Genomic DNA, 15,329 nt, shown 5'->3' with positions numbered 1-15,329 from the left:
CAGTTGCTCTCAGGTGAACTTCAGTTTTCACTCATGAGGAGGTGCGTGGAGTATTAGTTGTAACCAATGACAAGCCACTTGTTCACAGTCACTCAGGGATGAATCCCATGAACCCTCACTTAGCAAGCATATATGAACTGAGCAGGACATAGTGTGTACCATTTCTACAATTCTGTGACACAGAAATGGAAGGTCAGCATCGTGGAAGAGGGGTGAGGTTGCAGGGAGGAAGGGGAAGGAGCCAAAACAGGGGAAGAGGGAGAAGAGGCCAAATATATAGGCAGATTCCTAATGAAATAGGGCTACAGTTGTGGTCCATATTGTCAATCACGGCCTCACAATGGCTGAGGCTGGTCAGAGGGTGCAACCAAATGTTGGAAGAATCCTTGTAAATACAATCATTTAAACATTTTGTAGGGAGAACTGGTATGATTAGTATTGGACAGTAATCCAACATCTCATAATATCTCATGTTTGCTGTACATTACTGTAATTTTACTCTGCATCACATAGGATTGAAAGACAAACTCGCAAAGATGGAAGAGGGCCCCTTTTTACCCCACAGCAAGAGGAAACCATTTGTTCAATGGTGATTGCAAACAATGCAATAAGGTTGAAAGAAGTGTGTCTGAGTTCTGACCTTTTTTTGCATTTGAAAATACTGAGAGAATAAACTGTCATAATGAAAACTTGACAAAGCCATTTGACTATCTTGTTCATAAACGATGGTGCCAAGACTTCTCATTTTGGTGACACTGGCAGGTTAACTGACATGAATACTTGCTTTTGAGGAATGGACCATCCATTTTGAGCAAGTGACATGCTTTTGCAGGTTATCCACCAGGTTTTGCAGTTTGCACTAATTGTTTTGAGAAATGCACTGACTGCTGTGCAAATGTTAATAGTGATGTGAGAAAAGCACCAAAGCAACTGGGAAAAACTGTAAGTCTGATGTGGCCCAAAATCCAGTCCGGCCATCTAAACATTTAATCACAACTCTGATAAACACGCAAGACAAATGATTTCCCCACTGTGAGCCCCATCCTTTTGCATGGAGTTTGTCTATGTTAATCATCAATAAAAATTATGACTTTTTTTAATGTACCATGTTGAAAGAGCAAGAAACAGGATGGAGAAAGAGAGGGAAGTTAGAAGGGAAAGAGACAGGAAGTGCACAGGAAAAAAAACTGCCCTTCATCTGTTGTGTGAATTCTTTTCATGACTTTGATATATTCTACAGATACAGACATTGAAAATGTGGTAAATCTAAAATAACTGAGATATAGAAAATGATATAAAAACTAAGACGTTTCACCGAGCACAAGCACTGCTCACACATACAGTGTGTTCTGCCGTTTACACCTAACAACTTGTAAATTATCTTATCTTATATCTTTCAACACAAGCAAAGACATGCACATACAACCCAGATAGAAGTCTATTCCGCAATAATGCTGCCCTGTCAGAACTGTGTTTCCTGCAATGTTGTCCAGCTGCAGAGGTAAAGGTCACTGGATGGCACGCACATGTCAGTGGAAAACTGATGTGACATGACATGTTACTGAATAAGATAAAAATGAAATCATTTTACTTGTTTTGCCCTTGTGCAGTACTTTCATGGCCTACAGGTTGGCTGCTGCCCACTTTTTAGGAATTGCTGCAGTAGACTAACTCTGCTGAAAAGATAGTTTGAAAACAAATACACTGAAATCCATTTAATTTATTTTGAATATTCATGGGGCCCAAAGGCATTGATACTTTGTTTCAATGCCTTGTTTTTTTGTTCAGCAGCAGCAGCTGTCTCCTGTGTGTCCTGTAGTCCTGTCAAATGCCTTATTATAGCTTTATGATACATGTCTTGTTTGTCCATTGCTCCTACAGTGAGGGTGCAGTTGATTGAGACTCATCAGTGCCGATTCCAGACATTGTAAAGCTATCAAATGCTTTTAATCAGCATTCAGCTCAGTTATTGTAGGGTGTGTGTGTGTGTGTGTGTGTGTGTGTGTGTGTGTGTGTGTGTGTGTGAGTGTGTGAGTGTGAGAGAGCATATATTTACAAAGAACACATTTCAGACAGGATTTGCCAGGGGCAACAAAGACTTCTAATGTTGTGGAATGCTCCAAAAACATCTGTTAGGAACACACTAAGTACCATACCATAACCATGGAAGGGAACTTATAAGGTAATTTCTTCGTCATTATTCAATACAGGGTTGTATAACTAAATAGATGTTTGTAAACACCTTCATGCCACACAAATTACTGAGCACATATACAATTATTCATAGAGAAATATACATCAAGATGCAGTTCATCTATTGAATTTGCATACCTGACAGGTATGACATATCAAGATGCTGATGAAACAGCATAATTATTACTCAGCTGTTCCTTTGACTGTTCAAAATAAAAGACCACTCTAAAATGTGTTTTATCACAAAACACAATGACATAGAGGTTACAAGGTTTGATGGAGCATGCAGTTGGCATGCTTTCTGCAGGAACTGCAGAACTGTTGCTCATTCACGAAAAGTTCATTTCTGTACCATAGGGTGTTTCCGGTGTCATTTGCAAGACCAACATTCCTAACAACCACAGTCCAAGTATAACCACACCAGCCAAGGACCTCAACATCCAGCTTCTTCCCCTGCATGATAGTCTGTTGGTTCAGGCCTTTCGAGGGCCCCCTCCCCCATTGGGGCTCTGGTAATCAGTCCCACTTTTCCCCCCAGTTTGATGGCCCTGGGTGTCAGGCATCAGCCCTAAGTTGTTTAGGGCCAGGTGTAATCACTGATTTCCTCCAAGGATCACCTGGCCCCGTGGCCTTCTTAGTGCATGTGTGTTTAAAGGCAGGAACACACCGGCCCAACCAATGGACGTCTGAAGCATTTAGGGAGACTTGGACGAGGTCTGGAACAAATATGTTTGGTGTGTTCAGCTGCATTGGAAGCTTTCGGAGCTGCGCGGACATTGTCTGCTCCGATTCAGCATGCAAAGTCTGAAGAGGTTGGCTGTCGGCCGTCTGAGCCATTGGAATCTCTGATTGGTGGTCTGCTAGCGAATCAGCGCAGTGTGTGGGAAGGGCGGAATACTGTGTGCGCCTTGTTTTTCTATGCACTCCGTTCCGTCATTCACTGTTTTCATGTTTTGCAGTACTGGCATGAGACTAGCTGTTAGGTCCGTTCAGGACAAATAATCTGTATTCGTTTGGTAATACCTCGCTGCATGTTTAGTATGCAGCTGTTTTTGTTTGAAATAGTTAAGTAAGTAAAGAGAGTTGCGTGCATAATCCTCTTGTCCAGCGATACGATAGCGCCACCTGCTTATTGCATCTCGCACAAGCACAGAACGTACACATTACTGTGGAGCTGGCAGCACGTAGAAGCGGTGTGTGCAATGCAACTTTTCTGCCGAATAGGTCAGACAAGAGGCAACAGCGTAGTTGGAGAAAGGCAGTTGGCTGTTGGTTTGAGTCTGGGCGGTGTGTGGGGGCCTTAAAAAGGGATTGGATTTCATGGGGGTCTAGTAGCCTAGCTTTACATTCTGGTCAGTAAAAGAAACATCCCTACCTTCAGAAGAGAGGTCAGAGTAGAGTACACTTTCAAAGTTTAGATAAAAGTTACTCAGTTTGTTTGCCATTTGCAGGTCACCAGAGGTACTGAAACATTATGTGATGAAGCAAAGTTTTTAGTTATGCTCTGACCCAGTTCTTTAATGCCAATGTATTGTGGTTGATACAGTCTTTAATCTCTTTGCTTATATGTTTTGTTATTAGAATACAAAGTTACTTCTTTCTTAGGTATCACATTGTCTATACAGAATTGTTATAGTCAGTAATATACTATTTGTTCAGATTTATCTCATGAAGTATGCTCTATTCAGTGGAGAGAAACAACCTGATCAACTCCATATGATGTGCAGCAGTGTATAAGGCAAATGATTGTCACACCAGAAATAAAGGACATATTTTGAAGAAGTTCACTGCCAAATAAATGTATATTTATCAAATGAAGTACCACATTTTAGAGCCTTTCATTGAGAACTGCTCAAGGCACACCTGTGCAATAATCCTGCTGTTTAATTCCGCATTTAATATTCCGCTTCTCTCAAGTGGATCAATTATCACGGAAACAGGGAAGTGCAGTCACATGTGTCACAACACATGTAAGTAGACCAAACATGAGTCAAATATCTTCATCAATTTGACAACACAAGCTCAGACATTGGGAAACATGCTACAAACACCAGTGACTCAACCAAAGACACTAACCCAGTGCAATGGCCAATACATTTCCATTGGGAGAAAACTGCAAATACAGAAACAAAGTCAAATACACATAAACACCAGAAACCAATGCAACAGAAAGTGGCTGCATATCCAGTGGCCACATCAGAGGTGTTTCAGGCCATTAGCCCTCTCAACTGACTGCAAGAACCAGGGCCCACATCTGTCAACAGTCCATATGCACAGATATGTGCATAGGAATGATAGTACCCACACATCTTTGCTTACAGAAAGTGTGATTACCAAATCCGGATTACCAGTGCTCTAAACCAACCGACCGGATGGCATAATATTAAGAGACAGTGCCTATCCACTCCTACCATGGCTGATGACTCCTTTTCTTGCAGCAACTACACCTGCGAAGGCAAGCTTCAACACGTCTCATTGCAAAACAAGATGTGCAATTGAGCGTTTAAATGGAGTTCTGAAGAGACGCTTTGCATGCCTTAACTACTTACGAGTGGAATCACAGGGAGCATGCAACATTATACTTGCGTGTATTGTCCTGCACAACATCACTACCAGGCGCAATTTCCCTCTCTGTGATGATGTTTATGATGCATAAACAGCGAGTAGGCAGGGTGTGAGGGGTCTCCTGTGATGGCCTTGGTTCTCCTGAGACAGCAGGATGTGGCGATGTGTTCCAGGCTGGTCAGAGGGCAGCCGATGATCTTTTGGGCAGTGTTTATGACCCTCTGCACCACCTTCCTGTCCTTGGCTGTTGAGCCTGCGTACCACACACCCAGACAGTACGTCACTATGCTCTCCACAGAGGAATGATAGAAGGCCAGCAGCAGTTTTGTGTCCAGTTTGTTTTTCCTGAGGACATGCAGGAAGTGTAGTCTCTGCTGAGCCTTCTTAATCAGGTTGATGATGTTGTAGGTCCAGGAGTGGTCTGCAGATATGTGGGTGCCCAGAAACCTGAAGGTGGTGACAGTCTCCACCTGTTCTCCATTTATGAGGAGGGGGGTGTGGTCATGTCTGTTCTTCCTGAAGTTCACGATGAGTTGTTTTGTCTTTGGGACATTCAGGGTCAGGTTGTTGTCTGAGCACCATAGCGACAGTTCTTCAACCTCGGCCCTGTACACTGTCTCATCCTCGCCTCGAATGAGTCCAACCACTGTGGTGTCATTCGCATATTTAATAATGCAGTTGGTTGGGTGAGTTGGAGAGCAGTTGTAGGTGTACAGGGCGTACAGTAGAGGGCTCAGAACGTAACCTTGAGGGGAACCAGTGCTAAGTGTGAGTGCAGTGGAGTGGTGGGGGCCGAGTCTCACAGACTGTAGGCGACTTGACAGGAAGTTTCTAATCCAATTGCAGTTGGGGAGGGGGATCTGTAGTTCCAGTAGTTTGGTGATGAGAATGTCTGGAATAATGGTGTTAAATGCTGAGCTGTAGTCCACGAAGAGCATCCTCACATAGCTCTTCTTGTTCTCCTGGTGGCTCAGCGCTGTGTGGAGTGTGAGGACGATGGCGTCCACTGTAGAACAGTTTGCCCTATAGGCAAACTGGTGGGGGTCGAGGGAGGGAGGGAGACAGTCTCTGATGTGCTGATCGTTCCAAGCACTTCATGATTATAGGCGCCAGAGCAATAGATCTCTAATCACTCAGGCTGTCTATGGCAGTTTTTTTGGGGATGGGGACGATGATAGAGGCCTTCAGACATGTGGGGATGGTGGCTTGTGTCAAGGAGAGGTTGAAGATTTTGGTGAGGATCCCTGCCAGTTGGTCTGCACATGCTTTAATCACCGTCCCCGGGATACCGTCAGGACCAGCAGCTTCACTGCTCTTAACTTTTTTCTCACCTCATGTTCCTGGAGAGAGAGAGGTGGGGTGCTGGAACCAGGGGCAGGCAGTGACTGCAGGTGTGTGGTGGTGGTCTCAAACCGGGCAAAGAGGCTGTTTAGCTCCTCTGCCAGTGTGTTGCTGCTGTTGCAGGATGTGGGAGGGGGGTTTCCTTTGTAGTTGGTTAGGGCCTGGATGCCCCTCCACATCTGATGCGAGTTGTTGTCCGTCAGGTATCCTTCTATTTTGTTCTTGTAGATACTTCGATACTTCTCGGCTGTTATGACAGCTGCGAGCGAACAAGCTACTGCTAAGGTGAGTTGTTCAAAAACTCTTTTTAGCAAACTCTGTGTACACAAACATTGTTCTCAATGCTCATGTTCATGTGTAGAGACCCTGTTGATGCTACGAGCAAAGTTTCATGTTGTGTCAAGTCTGGCGATTTTGATGCTAACATAGAATTTGCCCCGTTCACTCCCATTGAAAATGAGCTTCACCCAAAAACAAAAATACTGTAAATCTTAGAAGTGCCTCGTTCATTGTAATTATGCTTTTACACAAAGGTTTGAGTCATATACATTCACAAAAAAAGCCTGGGTTGCATTTTGGCAAGAGCTTCACTTTAAGTTTCCACTTAAATCTTTTTGCAGAGAAGCCAGTCAATATCAAAATTAACTGCAACTACAGTCCAGCACCTGAACCTAAAGCCAACATCCACCTTCCAACTCGCCCACCATTAGCAGCATCAAAACACCATCTACAAGCAGATGGCCATTAGGGTTCATTTGCTCTCCATCTGTCAGGCTTTCACCACACTCATAAATTCTTATCCTAAATCAACAATTTTAATTTCCAAGCTATTCTATCCTGATCGAAATTATTTTGTCTATCCCCCTACCTTTTTACCTCTTTGTATGCACAATTGATTTTTCAAAATTCCACACTTTGCCATTGGTAAATTCTTCAGCACATTCCTTTTTTTAGGATTTTCATCTCGAGCCCAGTGGTGTTACTGTACGAGAACAGTTATTGAGTGATTTTTCAAAGCTTCAGTTTTGGTCATGTCTTGTCATGATTTATGTTCTGCTTTGTTGCATGGATATCTTATGGTTTTCTTTGTAATTGCCTGTCAATTCACAGTTTGTACTTCACTCACCATCTGTGCTTTGACTTTAGGTTGCTTAATAATTTCAGTTAAGTTAATCTGCAGAGTTTTTGGGTAGATTGTCCTTCTGATCAACCAACATTTGTGATGAGAATCATCATTCATGCTATATCTGTAGATTGTTGGCTCCAGTGCTCAGTGCTAACACCTCAGCATACCCTGACTGACTCTCATTTCAGATGCCTACTCCTTCAAATTTTGCCTTTCAAGATAGAATATGTTCTAAGGGGTGAACAAGTCTCTCCCATTCCAGACGTTCTGCCAAATGTGGTCAACAAATGCAGTCTTATTTGTCTTGGATTTGGTAGAGACAACCAATGTATTATAAGACTGCATGAAAAATATATGGCTTGCCTGTCATTCTTTATGCTGCACTGAGTCATTTTCAATGAACTCGCAAAATCTGAAGATCATGTGGCACCATTTTTTGGTGGTCATCTATCAACAGTGAATGCTTCACAAAAACTGGACCAATTAATAAACAATAAAAGCCAGGTTACTAACACAGCCAAATGTGTATGAATTAGTTGTTGTTACTAACCTGAACATGTTCCTCATGAACTGATATGAAAGTGTTGGAATTTCATATAAACGTTATGATGAAAGAATAGTAGTTAAATTACTTTGAATGCAGCTTGGGCACATAATTGGTTTTAGAGTAGTTTGTTTCTCATTCCTTTCCAAAATGAGTCACATGAGTGTTTAGTAATCCAGAGCCAAGCAGACATATAACACCCCCCCACCCCCCACCCCTATATATATATATATATATATATATATATATATATATATATATATATATATATATATATATATATATATATATATATATATATATATATATATATATATATATATATATATATATACACACAACACACACAACACACACTACCCTTGCCCTAGTGGAGTGATAAATGGGTAGGGAGCCAGCAACTCAATGGAAACACATAGATGATAGATTACTTTGCTGCACTGACCAAGAGGAAAATCTACCAGATCACTGTAACATCCAAATCAATGTTGCCACATTTCTTTTTTTTTTTCTTTGAATTTCAGCATGCTCGGACTCCTGTGACCCTGACTTTCAAACGCTCCAGTGTTGCATGCCACATACCCTTAAAGACCTAACATTTTTTTCTGTGCAGGTTGTGCTTGGTTATGTACCTGACCTCTGTGTATGGTCGATGCTACTAAGTCTAACTTGCCTGATGCATACTGAAGGCATGTCATTCACAGCTCCATATTGTGAAGAATAGTTTGTTAGCTCAGCCGTATGGGGGCTGTTGTGTCTTATTTTCATAGTCCAAAATGTTGCTAACAGTCTCCCCTTTTACTCTAGCATATCACTGGGACACATCAGACTGGATGCCAAGCACCAGGCTGTCGGATATCGCAGAGGTGCCAGGCTACGAGGCAGGTCCTGGCAGCAATGTGGTAGCCTCAGCTTCTCACCTTGGAGGAAGCACTCGTGAACTGGAGTCAGACTATTACCTGGGAGGCTATGACATCGACAGTGACTACCCCCCTCCCCAAGAAGAAGAGTTCTTGAGCCAAGACCAGCTGCCACTTCCTCTACCCACAGGTGAAGACTTTCCTGAGCCTTACACACCAATTCCTGCCAACCATCCAGTCTCCAAGGAGAGCACCCTGAGCTCATGCAGCACTGAGCATCAGCATGCCAGGCCACACTTCCACCCAAGCCAATACTTGCCTCCACACCAGCTACCCCTTGGTGAGGTGCCCCACGGGAACTTCAGCACTTCATTGAGTTGTGTAACCACGGGAAATGGGGACACTGATGAATCTCTGCCAGTGAATGTGCGACTATCTGTTCGTGCCTCATCAGCCTCGGACATGCTGCCCCCGTGCGGGCTGGATGATTCTGAACATTGCAGTGACTTTGACAGTATGGACGAGCTTCGTCGAGGGGAGACCATCATCACTGACTCACAGCAACAGACCGAGGTGTGATTGATTGACCAGTACAGGGATGTATAATGGGCCAGAAGGAGCATAACATTGGTTCAGAAGGCAGGAGAAGAAATGCTTCTTTCAGCAATGTTAGGCACTGCTACAACCATAGACATTAACAGTGACCTTAAAACCACAACTTAATTATTCCAAGTACTGTCACCTCTGTCAAGAAAAGGAAGTGTTAACCTGTCCCTGCTGTGGTGAACAATAAGTGGGTCCTTCTTGTTCCAATGTAAATGAGAAGGATCAATTCAAAAGTGACTGCATATTACAGATGCAGTTTAGAAAATAAGACTAAAGAAAGGAGACAATCAAGTAAGTGACAGGGTTGTTTCTTTCCCTGCACCTTCACAAAAGCCCATCAGAGCAATTCTTCTGACACAAATCCCCCTTTTTTTTTGTTCCCCCTTGATTTGTAAACTTTGTATTGCTCCAAGATTGTACAGGCTTTGTAGAATAGATGATCTTACTGGTGAGTAAGTATGAAACAGTGTTGTGGCCACATTTAAAAATCTCTTATTTGTTTTAATGTGGAATGTGCTGGTTTCTTTTCCAAAAAACAAACAAACAAACAAAATCAAGCCTTCCCCCCTTCTAGCCATGGTCCATGGTCCAGCCATCCTCTGTCATTTACCTGTCATTGATCTTTTTGCCTTATTTTTTGTGCGAAAGCCAAGAGATGCTATAGTAGTCAATATATTTAAGGCGTCAAGATCACAAATTAATTGTCTTAGCTACAGATAAAGATTATTACACTGCGATTACACTGGATGCACAGCCATGCAAAACATCCAGCAACCCCCACTAGATGCGCTTTGATTCCAGCATGGCACAGCACTGCCAGACAGCTAGAGTCGCAAGACTGAGGAGTTCCAGTGATAATTACATAATCACTTGTGTCCATGTTATAGGTATGTGTTATGAACATAACAACACAAAGTGTTCCCAACCTAAGGGTTAGTAGAAAAGCTTGTATTTGTCTCTTTTTTGTTTTATTTTGAAAATGAACCAGATGTTATGTTGTTGTTTCATTGCGTGACTTCCTGTCTGCTCTGTGCTGAATTCGACTGAATTGCTGCGTTCAGCATTCTGGAGGGCTCCGGAGCTGGAATGGAACAGATGCACAGCGCAATGGACCTGGTGGAAGTTAACACATCATCTAGTATCTGGGGTTATACTTGGAAAAAATATGTAATTCAAATATTACCTGAATATATGAATACACACACACACACACACACACACACACACACACATTTCTCTTGAATTGATGTGGAGCAGTTTTATATCTTCTTTAAGTAAAGGATCTGGATACTTCATTCATATTTTCAACAAAATACAAATATTTGACACAAATAGCACCGTAACACCAAGTGCATTTTCCTATTAAAATGACATAATACATTTTTATTCAGAGGTAGAGTAGTAATGTTAAGATAAAATTCCTTAAAATGTATATTAGCAACCACATCTGCTCTCAGCATCAGTCATTATGTTGTGGATTTGTATTAGTGATTGAAGTAAGCTTTTTTGTGCCATGTTCTAAAATCCTACATGCATGCAGGCAATATGTCATTGTAATTGTTCAATCTAGGTGAAAAAAAAACATTGTGAAGGAAACAATGCCATTGCTTTGGAAATATATGACAAAAATAATTGACAAGCACCAACCGTTTAGGCTATAAGCTGGAGTTGTTGTCCATATTTGGTCTTGTTCCCCCCCCACCTAATATTTTTAACACATCATTCCCCAAAACATATGCGGAGCAGACCCATTTTTAGCAGTAATGCGTCCCAGTGTTCTGTTTCTTTTTAGCATCTTCACCATGACTGCAAACAGAAGTCAAAACCTTATCCAGGGCACTAATGGAATGTTTTCCATTTTGCCTCCAGGACCGATAGCACATTCAAATGCTTCTGATCATCACTGTATTTTACTATAATCTGCCTGATCAGTTCAGGTATGCCATTCCTTACTTCTTTCTACAGGATGTTTTACTTTAAATCTCTGTACAGTGTACATAGTTAGGTTGTTAAAGTGCAGATTTTGTAGTTATGGAAATGCGCCTTTTTTCTTTTTTTCTTTTCAGGGGACTGTTTGATGTGAATGTGGACAGTAAGATACTGTTGAATATCAATTATTTCCACATAATTCCTCTGTCACTGACTGCCTGAATGCAGTTTCAATATTATAGATTAATTTTGCACAGTATTAAATCCAGATGTCCCAGAAAACGTTTTTTATTTTGTTTTGTCAAAACATGTTTATGGTTACAACAGAATCTTTTTATACAGTTCTTTAATCTGTATTGTTTGATGAATTCCCGATGTTCAAGGATATTGGGCAGTGTCAAAATATGTCCTTTATCTGCACAAACTGAGTATACAAAGTAATTGCTTTTGTTAAGCTTTTTTTTTCTCAGTTCACTCAAAATAAAAAGATTCTTGTGCACCATATGACCAGACCTTTACTCAGAGATAAATCAACCCTGACAAATCATAGCAGCTGTTTACTGACGTGTTAAACACCTTTGGATAATATTTAGCATTGGACTTCTGTGAGATGTCTCACATATCTGACTTGCTGTTGTACTTCATATGAATGACAAAGCTTGTTCAAACTATATCATTCACCCATTCCTGTTTTTATATGCCAAACACCAGTTTTCTTGTTCCATCCATTGTTATATCAAGCTGTAGAGCTATGTAGAGAATGAGTTTGGTAATTTATTGTAAAAAGAGATGGTAAAAAGATTTTAAATGTAAAGCTCTGACAGTCAAATTGAAAGAATCTTTTAATCTCACAATAGGTCCTTCTGTAATATAACCTTAAGACAAGAGTCTCAAACTCAAATAAGCTTGAGGCCACTGTTGATATTGTCACTTCAATCAATCAGTCAATCAATCCATCAGTCAATTTTTCTGAAAATTTAGTTTTACATTGCCATGATTTACATAGTAATATAACAATGCAAACAGCGGTTTGTGAAAAACTAGTCATATGGATATGTAGCTAACAAATGAAATAAATGTGTGCTTTATTTTCTGCCAGACACCTAGCAGCACTTCTGTTCATATTTTCTTCATATTTAACAAAAGAAAAATGCAAGCAGAAGTATACATGTATGCACATTAGTTTAAACAGTGCAAATCTTTTTTCCTTATAAATAACGTGTTTAAACCTTGAATAATTTGGGACCCTGATAACGCTAATGAGGTAAAAGAAGTTGATCTACTGTCTACAAATGCTGCATCTGTTCTGCTCTGAAGAGCGTTTTTGAACTGAAATCTTTGCAAGATAATGTTAGATTTTTGACATCGAATCACAGGCCGGAGGGAGATGGAAATGGCCCAGGGGCCTGCAGCCTTAAATTGTATGTTATTTAATTAAAAACAAAAAATTATGTATATATATATACACTATATTACCAAAAGTATTCGCTCACCCATTCAAATGATCAGAATCAGGTGTTCTAATCACTTGGCCTGGCCCCAGGTGTATAAATTCAAGCACTCAGGCATGCAGACTGTGAAACAAGACATTTGTGAAAGAATGGGCCGCTCTCAGGAGCTCAGTGAATTCCAGCGTGGAACTGTCATAGGATGCCACTTGTGCAACAAATCCAGTCGTGAAATTTCCTCGCTCCTAAATATTCCACAGTCAACTGTCAGCTCTATTATAACAAAATGGAAGCGTTTGGGAACAACAGCAACTCAGCCACGAAGTGGTAGGCCACGTAAAGTGACGGAGAGGGGTCAGCGGATGCTGAAGCGCATAGTGCAAAGAGGTCGCCGACTTTCTGCACAGTCAATTGCTAGAGAGCTACAAACTTCATGTGACCTTCAGATTAGCCCAAGTACAGTACGCAGAGAGCTTCATGGAATGGGTTTCCATGGCCGAGCAGCTGCAGCCAAGCCACACATCACCAAGTGCAATGCAAGGCGTCGGATGCAATGGTGTAAAGCACGCCGTCACTGGCCTCTAGAGCAGTGGAGACGCGTTCTCTGGAGTGATGAATCACGCTTTTCCATCTGGCAATCTGATGGACGAGTCTGGGTTTGGAGGTTGCCAGGAGAACGGTACATTTCAGATTGCATTGTGCCAACTGTGAAATTTGGTGGAGGAGGAATTATGGTATGGGGTTGTTTTTCAGGAGCTGGGCTTGGCCCCTTAGTTCCAGTGAAAGGAACATTGAATGCTTCAGGATACCAAAACATTTTGGACAATTCCATGCTCCCAACCTTGTGGGAACAGTTTGGAGCGGGCCCCTTCCTCTTCCAACATGACTGTGCACCAGTGCACAAAGCAAGGTCCATAAAGACGTGGATGACAGAGTCTGGTGTGGATGAACTTGACTGGCCTGCACAGAGTCCTGACCTGAACCCGATAGAACACCTTTGGGATGAATTAGAGCGGAGACTGAGAGCCAGGCCTTCTCGACCAACATCAGTGTGTGACCTCACCAATGCGCTTTTGGAAGAATGGTCAAAAATTCCTATAAACACTCTCCTCAACCTTGTGGACAGTCTTCCCAGAAGAGTTGAAGCTGTAATAGCTGCAAAAGGTGGACCGACATCATATTGAATTCTATGAGTTAGGAATGGGATGGCACTTCAGTTCATAGAATGAGTAAAGGCAGGTGAGCGAATACTTTTGGTAATATAGTATATATATATATATATATATATATATATATATATATATATATATATATATATATATATATATATATATATATATATATATATTATACTTTATTTACTGCAGTGTATTGTTGTCGTGTGGTAATTTCTGAGGATGCTAAAACTACATAAGCTAGCGCTCCGCAAACTTTATCTCTCGAGGGGGGTCGTCCTACTCTGTGTCACATTGTGTTAGAACATGGATTAATCTTACACCGGCATATCCCTTTAAGTACAGTTTATAGCAGGGTTAACAAATGGCATCAAGTGCTACTTTTCAAGGACAACAAGAGATTTAATTTTGTTCTTTTATCATCAAGGTCTTAACATTTACAACTATTTACAAAATTACAGCAGAAATAACTATTTACAGATCTTTATTGGAATCAATTAATTATATACAATTTACAACAATAAACAAAAAAAATATTATTAAAAACAATATTGAAACAGTTAAAACAACATAATTTACAGTAATAGGCTGAGCAGGAGTCCCTGGCAGTGCTGCTGGGCTGGATGGGATGCCACAATAAAGACCACAGTGTCAGTGGGACATCTGGGGTGGTATTCAGGGTGTTTGGGGGTGTATTCTCCACTGCCCACCACATCATTAATCAACTATGGCATGAATTATAATTTCAGAATATAATTATAACAATAATAATAAATTATTACACTTAGGAATAATGCCTTTAAAATCATGTCACTTGCCAACTAAAGATAGTCGTGGTCAGGGTTAACCTCCTCCAGGGCAGACACCTCCACAGACAGCTGGTCCTACCATGGGGCGCTAGTGGCAGCCTCAAGCCCATTCTCCCCCTCACCCTCCGGCATAACATCCTGCAGTTCATCCTCTTTGTATCTGAGGCACAATGGTGTTGTACACCTCCAGCACTTGCAGGAAGATCGACCAACCCCAGCCAGCCAGTGCGTGTCTACAAAGCGGCCCTGATGGTCACAAACTGCCTGCAGGATTATGGAGTCGAACAGTGTCCTGTTCTTATAGCAGTGACCATCAGGGCCACTTGGTAACTTGGCTCTGACATGGCAGCCATTGATTGCTGCTTTTAAAAAAGCTTTTAAAAGCAGCAATTTAAAAAAGCTCTGTCTTGCTAGCCCTGTGACTTGGTGGACGATACAGTGGACAGTGGAGTGAGGTATCCCAAACACCCTTAAGACCACCCTGTATGATGCCCCACTTGCCAGCCAGAAAGGAACACCAAGGTCTCTATTGTGGCACCCCATCCATGTCTCTGATCCTGTTGAAGAAAGTTCAGCAGACTCAGTTCAGTGACTCTCTGCACAGTCTGCCTGGTGTCTCCTTCATCAAAAAATGAATGGAATGGAACAGCCAGGTTGATCTTGCAGTAAAGGGGTCTGGTCCGAAGGGAGGGGAAGAACAGGAGAAGATAAATGGTTAATTAAACAATAGCTA

The 15,329-nt window shown here is 41.6% G+C and overlaps 1 protein-coding gene across 7 annotated transcripts in view; it reads left to right on the top strand.

The window, feature by feature from the left end:
* Positions 1-11,668, top strand: part of fat3a (FAT atypical cadherin 3a) — a 226,858-nt gene extending 215,190 nt beyond the window's left edge. For all 7 annotated transcript variants that reach the window (XM_037119880.1, XM_037119863.1, XM_037119854.1 and 4 more), the window contains one exon: positions 8,577-11,668. In XM_037119880.1, the coding sequence (XP_036975775.1) occupies positions 8,577-9,208 (632 nt within the window). In that variant the 3' untranslated portion in view covers positions 9,209-11,668. The remainder of the gene's footprint in view (positions 1-8,576) is intronic.
* The last annotated feature ends 3,661 nt before the right edge of the window (positions 11,669-15,329 follow it).

Source organism: Acanthopagrus latus, chromosome 2, assembly GCF_904848185.1.
Source record: "Acanthopagrus latus isolate v.2019 chromosome 2, fAcaLat1.1, whole genome shotgun sequence".
In the NCBI taxonomy this organism is placed as follows: Eukaryota; Metazoa; Chordata; class Actinopteri; order Spariformes; family Sparidae; genus Acanthopagrus; species Acanthopagrus latus.
The sequence above is the reverse complement of the archived record's forward strand: the minus strand, read 5'-3'. Positions and strand labels throughout refer to the sequence as shown.